At 36.4% G+C, this 19,182-nt stretch overlaps 1 protein-coding gene across 5 annotated transcripts; it reads left to right on the forward strand.

Moving 5' to 3' along the window:
• The first annotated feature begins 1,070 nt into the window (after positions 1-1,070).
• etv1 (ETS variant transcription factor 1) lies at positions 1,071-17,932 on the forward strand. 5 transcript variants are annotated; one of them, XM_046863421.1, is made up of 13 exons: positions 1,071-1,290; positions 1,704-1,857; positions 2,111-2,189; positions 2,500-2,547; positions 6,498-6,551; positions 9,588-9,717; positions 10,906-11,097; positions 12,205-12,452; positions 13,737-13,805; positions 13,920-13,988; positions 15,184-15,404; positions 16,902-17,003; positions 17,187-17,932. In XM_046863421.1, exons 2-13 carry the CDS (start codon positions 1,813-1,815, stop codon positions 17,406-17,408), a joined length of 1,479 nt encoding a protein of 492 aa, XP_046719377.1. In that variant the 5' UTR covers positions 1,071-1,290; positions 1,704-1,812; the 3' UTR covers positions 17,409-17,932. The 5 variants fall into 5 exon arrangements, with proteins under 5 accessions (XP_046719377.1, XP_046719379.1, XP_046719378.1 ...); XM_046863423.1 differs by having other exon boundaries at positions 15,235-15,404; XM_046863422.1 differs by having other exon boundaries at positions 1,707-1,857.
• The last annotated feature ends 1,250 nt before the right edge of the window (positions 17,933-19,182 follow it).

The raw sequence follows: 19,182 nt of genomic DNA on the forward strand, positions 1-19,182 counted from the left end.
AATAACCACACACCATATATTGTGTGGTATCTCACTATCACATACTGTTAAAATTAAAGAACCTATTTTTCTCAGCACATAGTTTAGCATTCAATCAATCTTATATACAAGTTTAAAAGATTTTTACATTACATTGTCATTTTGGTGGCAAATAGTTGGTTTGTGTGATTATTTAGACATGCTGTCTTCATGATGCTTAACATCAAATTGTACACTTTCATTTTTTAACATTATTACCCTTGTAGCAACATTGCAAAGTTAAGAACTGTAGACATGAAATATGCAGTGTATTGTCTGATCAGTTACTGTAAAGGGTGAAAAGAAATCTACATTTTTAAAAATACTTTTCTTTAAAAGTCCACATACCTAAGGCATAGTGTCTAAGCTGACATTGGAGAATTGATAGGTTTTGCTCTTTGCAGGATTTTGCTACTTTCAGCAGTTCGATAGTATGTACACCTCAAACAAACGAGACGAGCACTAAGGGAATAGTTATAAACTCTTTTTCAATGAATTGAAACTTATCAGTTGGTTACTTTTTCCATGTAGATGTGTGTGCATTGTTTTGTTTTTAGACATTGGATGTAAGTGTATGGTTTTCCCAAGACAAAATCAAAGACAAGACACACACAAGGGGAAATAGGTAACATGACTTCCCTGGTCAGTACTGTACCATCAAGGGTATCATTTCGTCAGAAAGGTGCATGTAGTGCAGCTTTAAACCTACTGTATTATTGATGTACATTAAATATATTAGCGTTAAGCTACATTCACATCTTAAAGACTGGCCTACATTTTAAAGGAACAGTGTTTCATCATTAAGGGTGCCACCCCAGGGATGAGGGAAAAGTACAGTTTTGATTACATTTACTGTTTTCTGAGTTTACAGATGTACAGTGTCCCAATAATACAAATATAATCTAAATAATAATACATTTGTGCCTAAATTATATATATATATATATATATATATATATATATATATATATATATATATATATATATATATATATATATATATTTAAAACTGTGTTGTACAGTATGTAAATTGGCTGTAAATCGTGTTAAAGGGAGTGTAAAGAGGACTGTGGAGGGCAGAAGGGGCGCTCCGGGGTTTGGCGGCGCGGGGCTTGGAGCCAATGAGAAGGCGCAGCAGCGGCGCGGCTTTGACTGGAGGCCGAGAACTCGCGGACCTGGTCGGCGAAATCTGTGCGAAGGAGAACGTGGGAGATAACGCGCGTTTTCCCTGATTCAACTCGTGGATAGATTACCGATAGATCATTTATAGAGGTAAGTGCGACGTTTCCGCTTTTATCGGCCAGTTTGGAAAGTATAATAGCGACGCGTAAAAGCTCCAGCGACGACCATGAGCACATCTGCGCGCATCAGGAACGTAAACGTTACTGCTTTCAGTCGGTGCTTCCAGTTCATTCAAAAACTGATACCTTGATTACTTAAAGTACTACTTTATCCTACCTGCTGCGTGTACCTGTTGTATAAAACGAATCGGATTAGAGAGATTAGATATTTATTTATTTTTAAAGGCGCTGGCGCGGAGAGACGCTTCGTCTTTGGATAGCTGAACGACAGATTACACGCTTCTGTGCGTCTTAGTGAATGGAGCATCTGAAAAGCGGACCTTCTCTGCGGGTTCGAGCACTTCATTCATGCTTTTTCTCTTCTTCCCTCCCTCTTCACTAAAGCAGCTCCAAGCCATCCTCTCAGAGCAGTTCAGGCGCTGATCGGACGGCGCACTGAACGCACAGCTACAGATAAACATCTCCCAGAGTCAGCGTCCAAATCTGCTGCAGCATGGACACACTTTACGACCAGCGCGTACCTTTCATTAATGCACATGTAAGTACTGTAGGCTGCAAGTTTGCATGTTGGCTGGTCTGTATCACAGATTCACACTAAAGCTATTCATATGATCACATATTTTTTTTTTTTTTTTTTTACATATGAGGGAATAGTGATCTTTAAAATAAATACATTTTAATACAAATAAACAAAAAATAAACTTTTACTGCAACCCAAATGAAGCTACAGTCCTAGCACTCTGACTCATCTGGTATAAACGGATTTGTTTGTCTGTTCCTCAAATCCACAGGGAAAGGCATGCAGTAACAGACTGGCAAAAGACAAGAAAAGGAAATTCATTAACTCTGACCTGGCTTTGGACAGTGAGGGTAAGCGCAGAACATGTGGGGTGTGTGTGGGGGGGGTACTGGGTGGCTGAAAGAGGCAATCTTCATTTCACGGCTTCTTAACATTTCACAAAATGCAATTTGCTTGTTTCCACCTGCACTCTGTGCTGAACAATCTCAATTACAAACCACATGCTTTTGAAGAAGCTCCACAACATGATTCTCCAGCACTCAGATCCTCTGTGCTGATCTGGTTGGTTAAACTATGAAGTCTGGTGTGAAACAAGCAAAGATTGGTACTGTGTTCCTATTTGTTTTTTTTTTCTGATTGTGTGCATGTCCTTTGTCGCAGAGCTTTTCCAAGATCTCAGCCAACTTCAGGAGACCTGGCTGGCAGAAGGTACGCATTGTGAGTTTAGTGTGTACGTGTGTTTGTCTGTTTTGTGTTAAAAGCTTGGCCTTGTTGAAGTTATCTATAGTTGGATGATCAACAAGCGCTCTTATGTTCAAAACAGAGAAAGAGAAAAAGAGAGAGAGAGGGATAAGGTGGGGGAGGGGAAAGCAATATGCCTCAAGTTACAATGCCTAATATGCAGTCCAATTAATGCGTGTGTGGCGAAGGCACCTCATGTGTCATGCATACATTAAAGAGGCAGAGGAGTCTAGAGGGAGACCGAGGAGCTTCTACTGCGAGTGTCATCACAAATTACCAGGAGAACTTGCGATCGCACTCACTCTCTTCTCCCCCGCTTTTGGCAAACGCTAAGGCAGCCGAGCCACCACCACCACCACCACCACCTCTCTCCCTCTCTCTTTCTTTCTCTCTCTCTCACACATGCACACACACTCTCTGCTTCTGTCATTCTCTCACCATCATCCTCTTATAGTGTCTATATATGAAACCTTCTAAAGAACTACAGCTGTCAGTGCTGCATGCTAAGTATTTTTTCACTTTCTGGACAAATGGACAACTTTTGAGAATGCTCAGAAGGGTTGCAGTCTGAGCAGCAGCATCTGCAAGTTCTTTTTTTACATTTTTGAATTGATTGATTTTTTTTCTGATGGAAAGACATGGTTGTTATGGTGTAACGGGATGCTTCAGGACTTGAGCGCCAGCGTCTTGTTTCCTTCTTGCTTGCAGCACCGGCCTTTAGGTTAGTGGTTGTATGTTTTGTCCTGTGATATTTTAGGCAATATTTGTTTGTTCGAAAAGCTTTAGAATGTTTTAAAAAAATTGTGAAATGCATAACTTTGCCTAGGCAACTGTAGTAGTAAAGTACTGATTGCAACTTAAAAACTCATTCTTTTAGTCAGCGAATATAAATCATATAACACTTTCTCTGATTGTGTTTTTTTTTGTTGTTGTTGTGAAAACCATAATATTATGAGCATAAAATTGTTTAACACATTATTCTGGACCAAAAAAAAAGTTAGCTGGCTGGTTAAGATAATTAATTACTACAATTTTAATTAAACATTATTATTTTTAAAATATTTTTTAAATCTTTATTTGTAAGAATGTGGTAATTTATTAATTTTATTTTTATTTTTATTAATATTAACAGATTTTAGGGTTTTTGAACAATGTCATCTATTATACTATTTTATTGTAGCACTGCGTTTGATATTTTGGAGAAGTTTATAATAAATTAATATGCATAAGAACTTGCAAAAAATTGTAGCTTGGGCTTAATATCTTTTCAAGCAGTTTGACCCAAAAGGTCAAGCTCATATTTAATGTGCATATTTTTAAATAAACAAAATAGACTGTCACATTAGAATTATGCAAAGTGGTTTTGTAAAACTAAGTCCAGTGCTTTGCATTAGGGACATATTTCCACAATCTGTCTTTGTTGCTTAGGGTCTTTGCTGTACATGAAATTAGCAATTAACTTAATGTTCAAGTTTGTTTTTATAATTTTACTTGTAGCCATATTGGCATGGTGAAATATAATTGGACATGGAATAATTAAGTCATGACATTCAGGAAAAAAATTAATTATAAATGTTTATTATGAACCTTTTTATTAACTCAGTGAATCGCAGTAATAGTCTTTACATTTATTGCATGCGTCACAAATGTTCAATGTCATAAAATGTGTATGAAGACATTATCATTACCACCAAACGAACTAAAGGTTTCAGGCACACACATACTGTAGGTGTGAAAGAATCTCAATATTTGATAACCTTAGACCATCGTCATGTATTCTTTAACACGTTTAAAAATCCTCGCGGTACTGCCAAAGAATCTTCGCACGAGTAGCCCGCTTAGGAACAGATTTGAGGATACTTTACTTTTCCTTAGTGCCAGTGTGATTATAGCGATTCCACCTCAGGGCCTTTAAAAGAATAAGACACCATTTAAATATTTTAGTGTCTCAGGAAGGAAGATGGGGATTTAAAAAAGGAGAAGAAAAAAAAAAAAAGAGCTGTCCACTGCTTTAGATATTATAATGACAAACCCAATTCACTTTGTCTTACATCAGTCAGCCATAGTGGCCAGAGGTTGTAGGCAAATTGTAGATAGATTTAATAGACGACTTCCTGTCCATTAGAACGAAAAACGAAGAACTACTGGAATCATTTCAGAGATTTATCGTCTCAGGTAATTGGAAAGAAGAGGAAGATATATGAGAGACAGACTATATTTCCGGCAAGAGAGAAAAAAGAGGTGATTGGGTGGTCATTTGACATACGTGTGTCACTTTTACCAAGGCAGCTGTCTACAAGTCTTCTTAAGAAATATAGATGCCTTTTTAAAAAGATATTTTTATATCGAGGTCAGACAGAAAAGCATCTTTTGGAACAGTATTGATAAATATAAATAACTGATCATTATCATTATCAAGACAAGACTATATCAAAAAAGACTTCGTCCAGTGTCACTTTAGTGTAAATTGTAAAGAGGAGTTGTAATAGTGTGTATGTACTATTATATATCTGTGTGTAATGATCAATCCACCAGAGGCCTGCATTTTCACTGTGTGCATCTTTTTTCTTTTCTTTTTTCTTCCTTTCCTGTGAATGACGGCAGTGCTCCAACTCCCAGGCCGTCCTCAGTAGTGCTGCCTGGATCAGCTGTCTCATTCACAGGCTCTCTCATTCACCCTGCTGAGTCCTGCAGCTTTCCTCCCTCTCCGTCTCTTCATCTCCCTCTCATTTGTGTTAACCTATACTCCATCTTCTGTGCCTCATTTCTTTCTTCCTTCATTTGTAGTTGATAAACGGTAGACCCAACCGTTATCAGCTGTTTTTACTTTGTCAATTTGGGCCGATCTGTCAGACGGGTGGCGATTTGTTAACGCCGATGTTGCTGTGCATATATGAAGTGGTGTTTGAGCTTTTAAACACCTTTATACCCACACAGGCTTGGACCATAAAGATAAGTCACATGTCAACTGCTTTGCATACAGTGGGTGTTAGAAAGGAAATTGGTAGAAAATGCAAAAAAAAACGTATTGTCCTCATTAAACCAATTAAAAGTGCAGTGTATTTGTATATTTATATTTGTGTGCCCTGACATGTTAGTGTTGGTGTGAAAATGGAAATCCATATTTGTCACTTCAAAATGAACGTGCTAATAGCCTGGCGTTCAGAGGTCTCATTCTGCTTTTTGCCTCGCTGGCTTTTACGCCAGATCGAACTTGTGGGAAACAGACACGCACTCAAAGTGTAAAATGCGTGGAACATAAACACGAACAAGCGTAACTGGAGCCTGTTCTAAAGGATTCATTATTTTAGCATTAGGCAGCAGTGAAGTAGAGATGCTTGGTTTGGAGGAAAGCCGACGCGGCAGGTACAGGTGCATTCACCAGTGGGGACGTGTCCCAATTAGACGGTGTGAACAATGGGTGTTTTTTTGGGTGCATAGCTGTCCCTGAGTCTTGCCTCGAAGAAAAATAAAAACACATCACTGCAGAGAGGAGAAACCATGACAGATATATTATCAATGAGAAATTTTAAATTTTGGAGCATTCTAAGCACCAAAATACTTGTATTTCTTTCGTGATTTAATTCTCACTGACTGTATCTTAAAAAATGACTGACAGAGATTTAGCATGTGTTTCACACGCAGAACCCTGTTCTGTCCAGCAAATTAAGTCTAAATTAGATTATTGACATAATTAGAGGATATGTCTCCTTTGTTATAAATGAATAAAATGTCCTCATGCGTAGGATTACCATTTTTTTATTCATTACTGTTTAAATCATTGGAGCTTAATAGGGGAAATGACTTTAAATACAGATTGTGTTAACTCTTCGAGTTAGCCACAGGCAAGGAGGAAAGAAACTAATTTGGTTCTTTTCTCCTCTTTTTTTTCCATTCTTCTTCTTTTCTCTGTTCAGCTCAAGTTCCGGACAATGATGAGCAGTTTGTTCCTGACTTTCAGGCTGAAAACTGTAAGTGTAAAATGTTTTCACTTAGCGTTTGTACTCTTCCTTTGTACTATTACTTTCTACTATATTATATATTATAAATGTTACATAATGTAACATTTAACAGTAAAATTCTCAATAAATATTTTACTATTAGCGTATTAAAAAAACACAGCATAAGCATTGTGAATGAGGTTTTTAATATTTCTGATCAGTTTATTGCCATGTAAGTAGATGTTAGCCTGAGTTTGTGTAGATTGTGTCATGTGTGTAGATCCGGTATTACTTTAAATGGCCATAGGAAGTAGACTTGGCTCGGGGCGATCAGTGGATTCAGTGCCAGTGTCGGAAGTGGCATGGACTGAGTATGGCACAGTAGGGTATGAGGCCAGCTTATGTCTTAAAGAGAAGCCAAAACACACCACCGCACTGAGGATGAAAAAAAAGAGGGCTTTGTCTTGTAAGGGAAGTTCACCAAGCAGCGCACAATACAGTTGCTTATGAGAATACTGTAGTCAGCTTTATATGTTCACATAATGAGATAAATCAGGATTTCTTGGCTGTATGTTTGGGGGTAACGCATGAAACAGTTAAGGGAGTTAAGAGAGATTACAATAATAGCCTTTATAATAGCCAGGCATTTATCATGTGACCTCACTTCAGAACAAAACCTTGCTTCACTTAATATCATTCAACACAATGAAGGATACTGTCCATTTGAGTGATACTGAATCAGCTGGTGGTTTGTGTACCGGATGAAATGTATTTTTAAATACACATCCACTTTGCGTCCCTGTGCACTGTAGTGCAGTGTCATTGAGCTGGCTCAGTGCTGTTAGCTGGCATTTGTGGATACAGGCTAGGGAAGAGCAGGGCAGGATAGGAGGGACGGGCAGATGGTGGGAGGGCGAGGGCGCGGTTGTGGCGCTCCTGAACAGGCAGCCTAGCATGCAGCCCTCCCATATGTGTCCACGCTGGCACGGCCCCTCTCGCTTACCTTCCCTCAGCACACAGCTACACAAAGCACAGTGCTATTTAAAGGCTACAAAATGTATCTCTGAGTAAACTAGAAGGATAAAGACACAAAAACAACATTTTCTGCAAAAAAAAATAAAAAATACACCTACACTGTAATATCTTTAATAAGAAAAGTTAAATTTATATTTAGTGCATTCAGGAATGTTCACAAATATAGGTTAAAAAAACTATAATAGAATCTTATATGAATACGTACTTTATGAAAAATATCTTTAGATTTATTTTTTTTTTTTATTAATCAGTATTTTATTAGAAATACCGTCCTTAATCATTAGTGAAAGAAAAGCATCAGACATACTGATAAATTGATTCTGTTCTTAAGCAAGGAGATCAAACAGTACTAATAAATAATTTATCATTTTTTTATATATTTACCAGAAACCAACAATTATGATGACTATGAAAATATCTATTATTATTATTATTATTATTATTATTATTATTATTATTATTATTATTATTATAGTTGTCATCATCATGTTATACAGTACATGGTGACTTTATTTCACAACGATGGGAAATGTGTAAAGGTGAATGGAAAATATGTCTGTCTTTATAGTTCTTTAAACTATCATCCCCGTTTTGAGGAAATGAATAATAACAGCAAATGCCACAGACAAATCCTTCATAATGTCGTCCATTAAGAGAAATCAATGTGTCTGTAATTGCTGCAATCTTGAAAGAGTCGCACGCATGACGTCCCCAAGCAGAAAATAGGGTTTAGCTTCGCTGAAGAGCAAATACATTTTGTATTGATTCATATACTTTTGTTCCTCAGACTAAAATCTATAATGATGTATTTTTCTGTACTTTAAGTAGTTCTTGTTTTGGCCCACAGAAAATAATCTGTATATATTATTGTAGTGAAAACAGTAGTTTTGTATCTTTTTTTTATCTTTTGCTGTAGTAATAAAATGATTAATACTTAGATGTAATGATATTGCAGTAAGTTATACAGCTGCTTTTACTGATCATGAACAATAAAATTCAAGTTTATTTTCCAATGTAATGTTTTATCCATATTTAATTGTGTTAAGACTGTTACACAATACTTTGTTTGCTTAGTAAAAAAAAAAAAAAAACTAAAGAAAACAATATAAATAGCTAGTGAAATTGAATCCTTGTGGCTGGTCACGTCAGAATCCATCATCATCAGCTATAATAATGCATCTCCACCCTCATTACACCCTCATAATTACGGCGATGGAGCCACTGCTTAACGAGTGTTACTCTGTTCGAAATTGTCAGAGGTCTTTATCTTGTGTCTTTTTAACCTCCGATCAATGATCGTAAAAGGTCAATTCTCTCAGGGGGTTGGTTATTAGTCTTCATGATTTTCCACTATGGTGAGAACAGCTGCTGAAGGAGGTTTTTGAATAAGCTCTCCAACCTTTTTTATCCATTACACGATTTGAGGGATAGATGGAAGGTGGAAAGCTGAATGGATAGACAGTTGTCCAGGTGGTTTGATAACTGTTGAAAATGAATATTTTCCAGGTGAAGCCTAATCCATCCTTGGTGAGTGGCAGCAGCAGAGCCACATTACTTCTCAATGCTGTACAGACTGACTAAGAGCTGCTTCGCTAGGCTAACTGACTTAGTGTTGATCTTTTCTCAGGACAGGAGATTCATCAGCGGTCGTTCAGCTCTTAACAGCCCTTTAAGGAAAGAGAAATGGGAATAATGTAGGAAGGCGATGGGGGAGAGAGTGTGAGATAGAGAGAGAGAGAGAGAGAGAGAGCAAGAGAGAAAGAGAGAGAAAGAGAGATCTGCATACAGCTAAAAAAGAGTCTGCGTTTTCACCAGGTTACATCCACACCAGGATATGTCATGTCTCTTAGTCACAGTGAAATAAATTGTATTATTTTTTATCTTGGGTTAACTTTTTGTTTCACTACATTTGCCTAACCCCTTTTTTCAGTGTATTTCAGCACCTTATTGGTAGTTGAAGCTTTTTATCAGTAAATCTTTTATTTCTTTAATCATTTTTATTGCTTTATTCTCTTTTTTTTCACTACACAGTGGCATTCCATGGGCTGCAGTTGAGGATAAAGCGTGAGCCCCACAGCCCCTGCGCTAATCTGGGATCAGCCTGTAGTCAGGAGAGACCCTTCAAGCTCCACTATGGAGAGAAATGCATGTACAATATCAGGTATTGTTAATTACAAACACGCATGCACACATATACAACTGTGATGTCTATTTTAACTTTTCTGGGAAAAATATAGGTATGGACAATGAAATTACAATGAAAACCATAAGCATAATTATACACTGGTATGCATCATATGTATTACTACCCACACTTTCTACAATTCTATTAAAAAGTATTTTATCTTTATATCATTGTAGTAATGGTATAATTGCTAATGTGGTAAAGCCAGACAGAATTTTTAAATACCCCATTATACTTACATTATGTAATTGCAATATTAAACAACTTTGAATATTCTAATTCTTCTTTCCCTGTTTATTCCTGCTGGTTTTTCTCACTGTGATTAATTTTTTCCTGATTAATTTCTTCAGCAGCCATAGAAACTCACAGTCCAAGTCTGCATGGTCTCGTTCAAACCTAATGTGATTCACGTTTGTGTATGTGTGTGCACGTAGCATAACATAGTCGTTTGCATTGTGTTGCCTGTCGCAAATTTGTTTCCACAGTGCATGGGTACAGTCATATGTTGTTCAAATCGGAGATACATGCTCTTCAAGTTTCCAGAGTGAAGCTATGTTTTCAAGAAGTAGTGGTGTAATATTCATAATTTGTCCCAGCCATGCTCTGCTCCCGAATCCCTATCACAAATTTTCCATTCAAAAGAAATTGTGCTTTGTGAAACAAAACAGCAGGTGCATCTAAAACCAAAAGGGCAAAAAATGCGCAATTACTATATCACAATACTTGTACCTAATTTTCTCTCTACTTGGACAACCATCCACACGAAACACGGTTGCCTGGTTACAGTCATCTTTCCATTGACTCGATGACACACTCATGACATTCCATGTTGTAAAGGGTGTAAATTGGACTCAAACGACTAGCTTGATGACACCTGAGCTAAACTAGCGAGCTCATTGCGAACAACGTTCTCTTTAGAGCTGAAGAATGAGACGGTAGAAATGTGCGCATTTTGTTTAAATGAGTCTGAATGGCACGTAATTGCATTTGCAAAAGTCAAAGTTGAAGTGTTGATGTCAGCTGCAGATTTCGTGTGCAAGGTAGCTAAACAAAGTTCTCCAGCTAATGTACACAATTACATATATTTCCATCAGTTTATCCTAATAGAGCTTCTTTTCTTCAAATCGTCGAAACTGATCTTCTCTCACTTGGTGATGATTGCAGTGCCTACGAGCAAAAGCATGCAGCAGGAATGAAGGGCTCCAGTCCTGCAAATACACCTTGCAGCACACCAGTGTCCCCTCATCAGCACCATGTGTCTCCCAGTGCCGGCCTCACCCCCAAACCAGACAGAACATACCCCCACCTCAACGGCCCACAGCCCCTCCCAGACACTACCTACAACATTGACCACAGGTATTTATGCAAATACTGAGCCAAAACAAGCTGTTCTATTATACATATTAGTCTATATATATGTAAAGCTTCTACATCAAGAAGTTTCTAATATCAGGATTTGAAGATTAGACAGTTTTTTTTTATAAAAATAGACCACAGAAAGCAGACAAAAAATCTTAAAACAATTCCTTAGGCAAGTTATCACTTATTGCTAAAGATTTGAAAACAATTATCAGTTCCAGAGATTGGAGCCACTCGTGTCTTTTGTTATACTGTAAAAACAACTGTGATGTATCAAAGATGACTGTAATACATATGATAATTAATATTATAACAAAAAGAAACAAAACAAAAGAAAACCCAAATTAACTATAGTATCGTTTGAAGTCAAAGCAGGTGAGATGATTGTGAAATATACAGTATAAGTCACAGGACTTTGAATGCTAACCAGACAGGACAACAAAACAGATTTTAGTGAGAATATTTGATAAAAACAGCCATTTTAGTTAATGTTTTAAATAATAACATATAAAATTGTGTGAGTGATGTTTGTTCCATAAAAGAGTGATGTGTAACCTAAAAATAAAATGCACTTTTACCCTGAAACATTAATTAAAGACTAACAACCTATTTATTAATGTAAAATAAACTACATATATATTCTAAATAGATTTGTGTTTCAGATTTGGTATTTGTTATTCGGAAATTTAAAATTGACCCGAATTATACTGTGAAGGTATCGAATATGAGCAGATTGTAAGGGTTAAAGAATGTTCAGTGGATAAAGGTACTATGCAAAACATAAAATAGCAGAAAAATCATTAATTATTTAATTTCAATAAACTAGAAGAATAGAATAATACATTATTTTATTGCCAAAACTGAAATAGTATTCAGTAGGGAGCTGTCTAGTAGCTAAATGGTTTTCTGCCCTGGAAATTGATCTGAAAGATCTCAGAATTATTGTTGTGGCTTTTTTGCTGATGCACTTGAGTGTCACTCGGAAAAGTCAGAGCATATGCTTTAAATTCACAGTTACATTCACGAAAAATGAATGAAAAGTAATTTTTTTAATGAAAGGTCAAGTTTTTATCATGACTTTGCTGTTGAAATGACTTTCCTTAGGTTCCGGCGTCAGCTATCAGAGCCGTGTCACTCGTTCCCTTCACCGGCTCCAATGGGGCGAGACGGGCGTCCCTTGTACCACAGGCAAATGTCTGAACCCAGCATTCCCTTTCAGTCCCAAGGGTTTAAGCAAGAATACTCGGATCCTCTGTTTGAGCATCCGCTCATAGTGGGAGCCCCCCTGCCTCAATCTTACCCCCCTTCTATGATGATAAAGCAAGAGCCACGAGATTTTACCTATGACTCAGGTGATTCACATAAACACAAAAACGCACTTATTTATGTTAGATGCTACGGAATGAGACATTGTCTGGAGACGTGCTGGGATTCAAATTAGAGAAACCCTATATATAAGATATAATAATGTATTATAACTTTTATCCTCATTTCAACTTTATAACTTTCAACTTTCATTTAATTTATAATCTTTGCTATTCGTTTTGGTCACATGTTTACCAAAATCCTTCTTGTCTTGAGTGTTTTTGAATTAATTGAATTAATTATACATAGCTCACAGATGTTTAGCATTTGGTTAGCGGGAACAGTCAGCCTAAATTTGCTAATAACCTCCCCTCAGCCGAGTATTAACCTCCCCACAAGTATGACAGGAAAGAGTCTGAGACTGTTCCGGTAAATGCTGTTTTTTTTTTTTTCCTCTAAAGGCAGATCGTGGTTGTGTGAGGGATGGGGTGACTGATAGAATTAGTGCATTAGTAGAGAAAAGGGGCTCTGGTCTCATTTCCTGAGGGCCTGGCTGAAGCAGGGAAGAGAGAAGGGCCCCTATAATCTCTCCCCCGGGGCCCTCAGGCTATTGGCTCAGCTCTGGCATGAATGAAGTGGCGTTTGCTGTTCATTCATAAAAAAAAAAAAGAAAAAAACTCGAGGTACATTGGAGCAGCCTGTCAGGAAGGAATGTAGTGTCTGGCCCTCAGCTGCTTCCTGTCATGGTTATGGGAATCAGGACACATGCCCTAATCCCCTCTCCTGAGAAACAGACATGTCGCTTTGCATTTTGGGGAAGTAAACGTGGTTATTTCGGGAATTTATTATTCAATATTCAAAATATATAAATTATTCAAAATTATATCACTTATACAAAAACAAATCTATATAATAACCTTATTACTTTTTTTTACTTTGATGGTGAAAACGCCTATTTCGTGTCTTGTCAGTTAAAATAATTTATTCCCATAAAAAAGCATGTTTGTTGTGTGCTGTCGAAAGGATGGGAGGGCAGTGGCTAATTTAATTAACAGTAATTTCCTCGACAGGGCCATTACTTGAATGAGGCCTTGAAAGATCTTTATAGTCTCAAATGAACAGGGTTAGCTGTTTTATTGAGCATTCACTTAGAAACTGCACCTTTGCTTTGATTAAATTACAGTTCAAGACAACAAAACAAATATATAGTGCCAAAAATGCTTGCAGGTTTTGTGATCACTTTTTATGTGCATATGCTGTGCGTCTATTTATAGTGCAGGAAATGTATTCTAAATCGATTTGTCTTATTTTTTCTTCTGTATGTTTTGCAGAAGTGCCTAGCTGCCACTCTGTTTACCTGAGACAAGAGAGTTATTTAGCTCATTCAAACAGAGCTGAAGGTATTGTTCAAAGCTTTACATTATCATTCATTAAATCTAAAAGGAAAGTAGGCCCCTTTGTGTTTCAGCTGTGTTTTTGTGAATTCTGTACATAATAACGTCTTCTTGCTACAGGTTGCATGTTTGATAAAGGCACCAGGCATTTCTACGATGACACGTGTGTAGTACCAGAAAAGGCTGAAGGTTAGTTTTATTTTAAAGTGTAATCATCACTGTAGATATCACTGCCTAGTTTAATGAAGGATTGCATAATGAATTTTTGCCATTTGAGAAAATTCTTATATGTAACTCAAATCTGTCTTTCATACACCATTTGATTTGTCTTTGTTTCCTGTGTTATAATAGCATATATTTTATCTAAATATACTTCAAACACATACATATCTAATGCAAATTCTGTGATCTCTTCATGCCCAACACCTGATATTAAAATTATTATTTCTTTAGTTTCCTTTTGCTTGGAAATTAGTAACTTAATGGTCTGTGATTAAACACACCCATGTAAACTAGTGGAACAGTGACATCAGGGTGCTTGTGTGTGGGTTCTAACAAAATGTGCATTGCCTTCATCAGTGAATAGATAGTTTGAATAATATAATTTAAAACTAATTTAATTAAAAATCAGTGTCCAAAACAATTACAGCTGCTAGGATTCAGCTTTGCACAGGCACTGACATAAGTTTTAAGAAGTGAATTTAAATTATTTTCATGCCAAATGTTAAGGTAATGTAAAAATTCACCAGTGAATGATATAATTATCTTTAAAAAAAAAAATTATGAAAATGTCCTCCTATTAAAAGAATAACCATTACAGGATGGGCTTGTTTATTTATTTATTTGTATGTTTATTATTTATTTTATTAGTTAATTTTAATAAATTATTAAAGTGAATTTCAGTACCAAATGATAAATGCTTACTTTTTAACAATTAAATCATTCGTTTTATCAATAATAAATCAAAAGCAATAATGTATACTTGATTTAATATTTTCTAACAAAAATAATCATAAAATAAACATTTATTATTTGCATTTACCTGTTTGCATGAAATGTTGTGATAAATATTGCAATATGGTACTTTTTTGATACATAACAGCAAATATGATGTCACAACTGATGCAATTGGAGTTGAATAATGTGTTATGGAAAAAATGAATACCATGCAGTATATTTATTATTATTTACATGTAATGCCTGTCATTATCTATTATTAGGGCTCTTCTAAGTAAAAGATTATTTTCTGTAATATTAAAGATAAATCTCTTATCTGTGACTAAACTCCAGTTTTCTTGTTAAAACGCATCAAAGCTTTTTTGCTGTCCACTTTCAAAAAGTGCCATTGTGTATTGTGACCTGTGAGAGTTTTTGTACTCCTCAGGTAAAACACACTGTGGAGAAATTGATGTGATCAGCTGTTTCATGACTGCAGGGGACATCAAACAGGAGGCAGGGCTTTACCGTGAGGGTCCCACCTATCAGAGGCGCGGTTCACTGCAGCTCTGGCAGTTCCTAGTAGCCCTGCTTGATGACCCCTCCAACTCCCACTTCATTGCGTGGACGGGCCGAGGAATGGAGTTCAAACTCATTGAACCTGAGGAGGTACTGGTTCCAAAGATGTCATATGAAGTTTAAATGTGCTTCTGGGTTCTATTAAGAATTATTATGATTATTATGACAATTTCCTTGACATGTTTTTTAATCTTGCTCTGCTGGCAGCAAATCTTATTGGCCATCACCATTTCAAGATTAAAGATAAAGTTTAGAAACAGGTTTAATTATGTTTACCATAAACTCATAATATAAATTACATCATTTTAATATAAGTAAAGTATATCCGATATGATGTATATATAATTTCAAGGATTAAAATGTGTTTTCCAAACATGTATTATTATAGATTATAAAAAAATTTATAAAATGCTTTTCAGTTGAATAATTAAATAGTAAACCAGCAAGGATTGTAAGGGATTAAAAATCCCATTGTATATTATCTCTAACTATCATTGGCCACAATTAGCATCATAAACAATATTTACATTACATAATGTGAATGTTGAATATATTGCTCATTTATTTGACTGCTCTTATTTCACAGAATCACGCTAAGATTAAATAGACATACATATTCATGCTGGGGGAAGTAATGCTTTATTAGGATTAAAAGATAAAGAACTATTTCTTTCAATAAAATACAAAAAAAAGCTTTGTTCTGTTTGTGTAGTAATATATAATTTTTCAGTATGCATTATTATTCAGAAAAAAAACCTTTAAAATGGTGCATTAAATGATGTCTAAACTTGAATGACATTTTAATGAGATTAGTATTAGATAAAGATGATTTTAAATCCGGTTTAACAGGACTAATATACTCTGAATTGCTTAATTACTTGATTACTTCATCCAAATTTAAGACGAAACTTAATCTGCCAAATCAAGTTTTCACTCCATCTTCAAACCACCATTTTAAATGTTCAGTTTGAGCTCAAGACCATGTTTTGATGACCCGTTAAAGGCCAGGCCTTGTGTAATAGAGATTTAAAAGTAGATAGACTTTCATGACCATCCAAACAAAACACGCAGCAGAGAGCTGACTGCTAAATATTTCGAAAGTAAAAGCCATGTTGACTAGCTGAGGTTTTTCAAGGAGACTAACAGTGCTGCATTTGTGAGCTGCATCCAGCTCTGGCTTGTGTATGCGTGTGTGTAGGAAGCTGGCACTGGCCCATTGGGCAGCTGTAGGGGACAGGGGGCCAATTCATGCCATCAGGTGACCCAGGGCTGCAGGGTTTGACCAGGCAGGTGGACGACGTGAATGAAAAAAGGCCGACTGTGGCAGGTTCAGGGAGAATAGAGGGAGGAAGATTTGAAAAAGAAGCAGGGGGGCATACGGACAGGTGCCATAACATCTGCCATGCTTCACTCATCCTAATGAGCACATCTCAAAATGATACATACAGCATGTCCACCTGAAGGAGTTTCAGAGACTAAAATAATAAGTGTCGTGTATAATTAGAGACCATTCCGTGATAAAGAGCGATTGCGCTTGAGAATTAATGAATTCTTCTTATGTGCTTATGGCCATTTTTTATTCCGAAGGTGGCACGACGCTGGGGGATCCAAAAGAATCGCCCTGCCATGAACTACGACAAACTCAGCCGCTCGTTACGCTATTACTACGAGAAAGGGATCATGCAGAAGGTAAAGGATGTGACAAAGCTAATACATTATGAAAAAAATTATTAGGTTTAATGTAATATGTATTACCTTTTCAGCAAAAAATCTATTACAAAGTTGGTAAAATATGTTCACGTCCATGTTCAAGCAGCACCTTAAAAGTGAAACTGATCGCAGTGGACTTTGCTTTTTTTTCCTGCTCTTTAGGTGGCAGGTGAGAGATATGTGTATAAGTTTGTGTGCGACCCCGAGGCCTTGTTCTCCATGGCCTTCCCTGACAATCAGCGGCCCGTCCTGAAGACCGACATGGAGAGGCAGATAAATGAGGAAGAAACCGTGCCTCTGTCGCACTACGACGAAAGCGTGGCATACGTTCAAGATGGAACCTACTGCAACCCACACCCTTACAGCGAAGGCTACGTCTACTGATCATGGAGCACAGACTTCTGCCACATTGGTCTCACCTTTTAAAATTTGTAAGAATTCATAAACTAGTATGAAAAGTTATGAGCGGTTCCATGATTGGGGTGGAGTGGGGAGTTATCGCTCATAGTTTTTCTTACAATTCTATTCATATAAATTCCAACAACAACAACATCAATATAGTAACTCTCTCATTAGAATTCTTATGAATTTTGTGTGAGATCAGGACTTCTCCGGATTCCTCTTTCTGTCGTCTCTGTCGTTCCCCGGGACAAAGAGTGCACTTTATGGACAGAGAAATGGGCAGCGTGTAAAACCTACTGTCCTAGTTACGGTAGCCGCTCCTTTGACGTTGTTTCTTTTTCAATAAGTGGGAGGGTGGGGTGGGTTGAGCATGCCAGATTCACACAGGACAAACTCTGGAAAAATTGACTCTTTCTGGAACTATGTGTTCATCTATTTAGACAGGTTTCTAGTCTGGAGAATGTGGGTGAATAAATCTCAACCTCTTTTACTAGGATATCTTTAAATCATTTGTGGAGTGCTCATTTATTTTCATTACCCATCTACTTGGTGTCATGCTGAGTAGCAGCTAATAACTCAGTGTATTTGTATCAGAATTAAAGCCTATCAAACTCTCCACCGTGAAAATGAAACAAGCACACGTATCAGTGAGTCACAGTTCAATGTGTGGAAAAGATCACATAAAATGCACTTATCTGTTATTAGGAAAAAAGTGATGAACTACTACAATGGAGGAAGTACAAAATGTCTGTTATCTTTCTTTTTGGACAATCTGGTCCATCCATAGAGAAAATACATATACATTTACATAAAATAAACATTCCTGATGACTGATTGTATAAGATTTGGAAACTGGTTTTACCCTGTGCTGTTGTCATTTTTTTTTTTTTTTTCATTTCTTAGATTAAAAATATCTATATTTTATGATTTGGTATGCAAAATCCATCCCAATCCATATTTTAAGAAAAATATAGTTTCATGATATCACACATTTCTAGTCCAAATCTCTGGTAATTATTATGTACATTTAGATTTCCTGTAGGCAGTTTTTTGTTTTAAGAATTCATAGACAAAGGTTGCAGATAAATGTTTCAATTCCCAACTCCTCCATAATCTCTGAACATATGAACATGTATATTCAGGTTGCAACACATCGATGCTGCTTTTTCATGTGATTGGATACATGTAGTTGTTCCATAACAGATGGCAGCTATGCCCTGCAGTACGCTCATTCATGTTTTTTGTCTTTTTTTACAAGAAAAAAAAATTAATAAATAAAATTCAGTGTTTATTGAATGTAAAAATATATTCAACATTAAGGAGGAAATGGCAATAGCTACACTTCTGTAATAAAACCGTGTTGAAATACAAATGAGTCTTCAATCAAAAAAAAAAAAAAAATTATTTTGAGTAATTTTGTCTTTTTTAAGAACTTTTTTTGCTTGCTGTTAAGCTGTTTCATGTACAAATCATACACACACTCTAACATATAGGCCCTTAGAATAATTTAAGCTATACTGTGTGGGTTTTTTTTTTGCTTAGCGATCTAACAACACTGCATTATTTCAAAGACAGTCCACAGAAAATCAATATCTAAATGCAGCATAATCCACAATCAGTTTAAGGAAGCTTTTAGAACTAAGTAAATGTTTAGAAAGGATGGTTTTATGTGGACCTACAATTTGCAAATTCAGAGGTTCTGAATGGATTTTTTTCCCAAATATAACCAGTGTATGGGAACTTTCTGGAACTCCCA

This window comes from Silurus meridionalis, chromosome 12, assembly GCF_014805685.1.
Source record: "Silurus meridionalis isolate SWU-2019-XX chromosome 12, ASM1480568v1, whole genome shotgun sequence".
Lineage (NCBI taxonomy): Eukaryota > Metazoa > Chordata > Actinopteri > Siluriformes > Siluridae > Silurus > Silurus meridionalis.

What these genes read in the sequence shown, in the direction of transcription:
- etv1 (XM_046863421.1), top strand. Translation starts at nt 1,813, where the DNA reads ATGGACACACTTTACGACCAGCGCGTACCTTTCATTAATGCACAT. An exon ending in CCTGGCTTTGGACAGTGAGG is followed by an intron (nt 2,190 to 2,499) that starts GTAAGCGCAGAA and finishes CCTTTGTCGCAG; the next exon opens with AGCTTTTCCAAGATCTCAGC. An exon ending in AGAAAGGGATCATGCAGAAG is followed by an intron (nt 17,004 to 17,186) that starts GTAAAGGATGTG and finishes CCTGCTCTTTAG; the next exon opens with GTGGCAGGTGAGAGATATGT.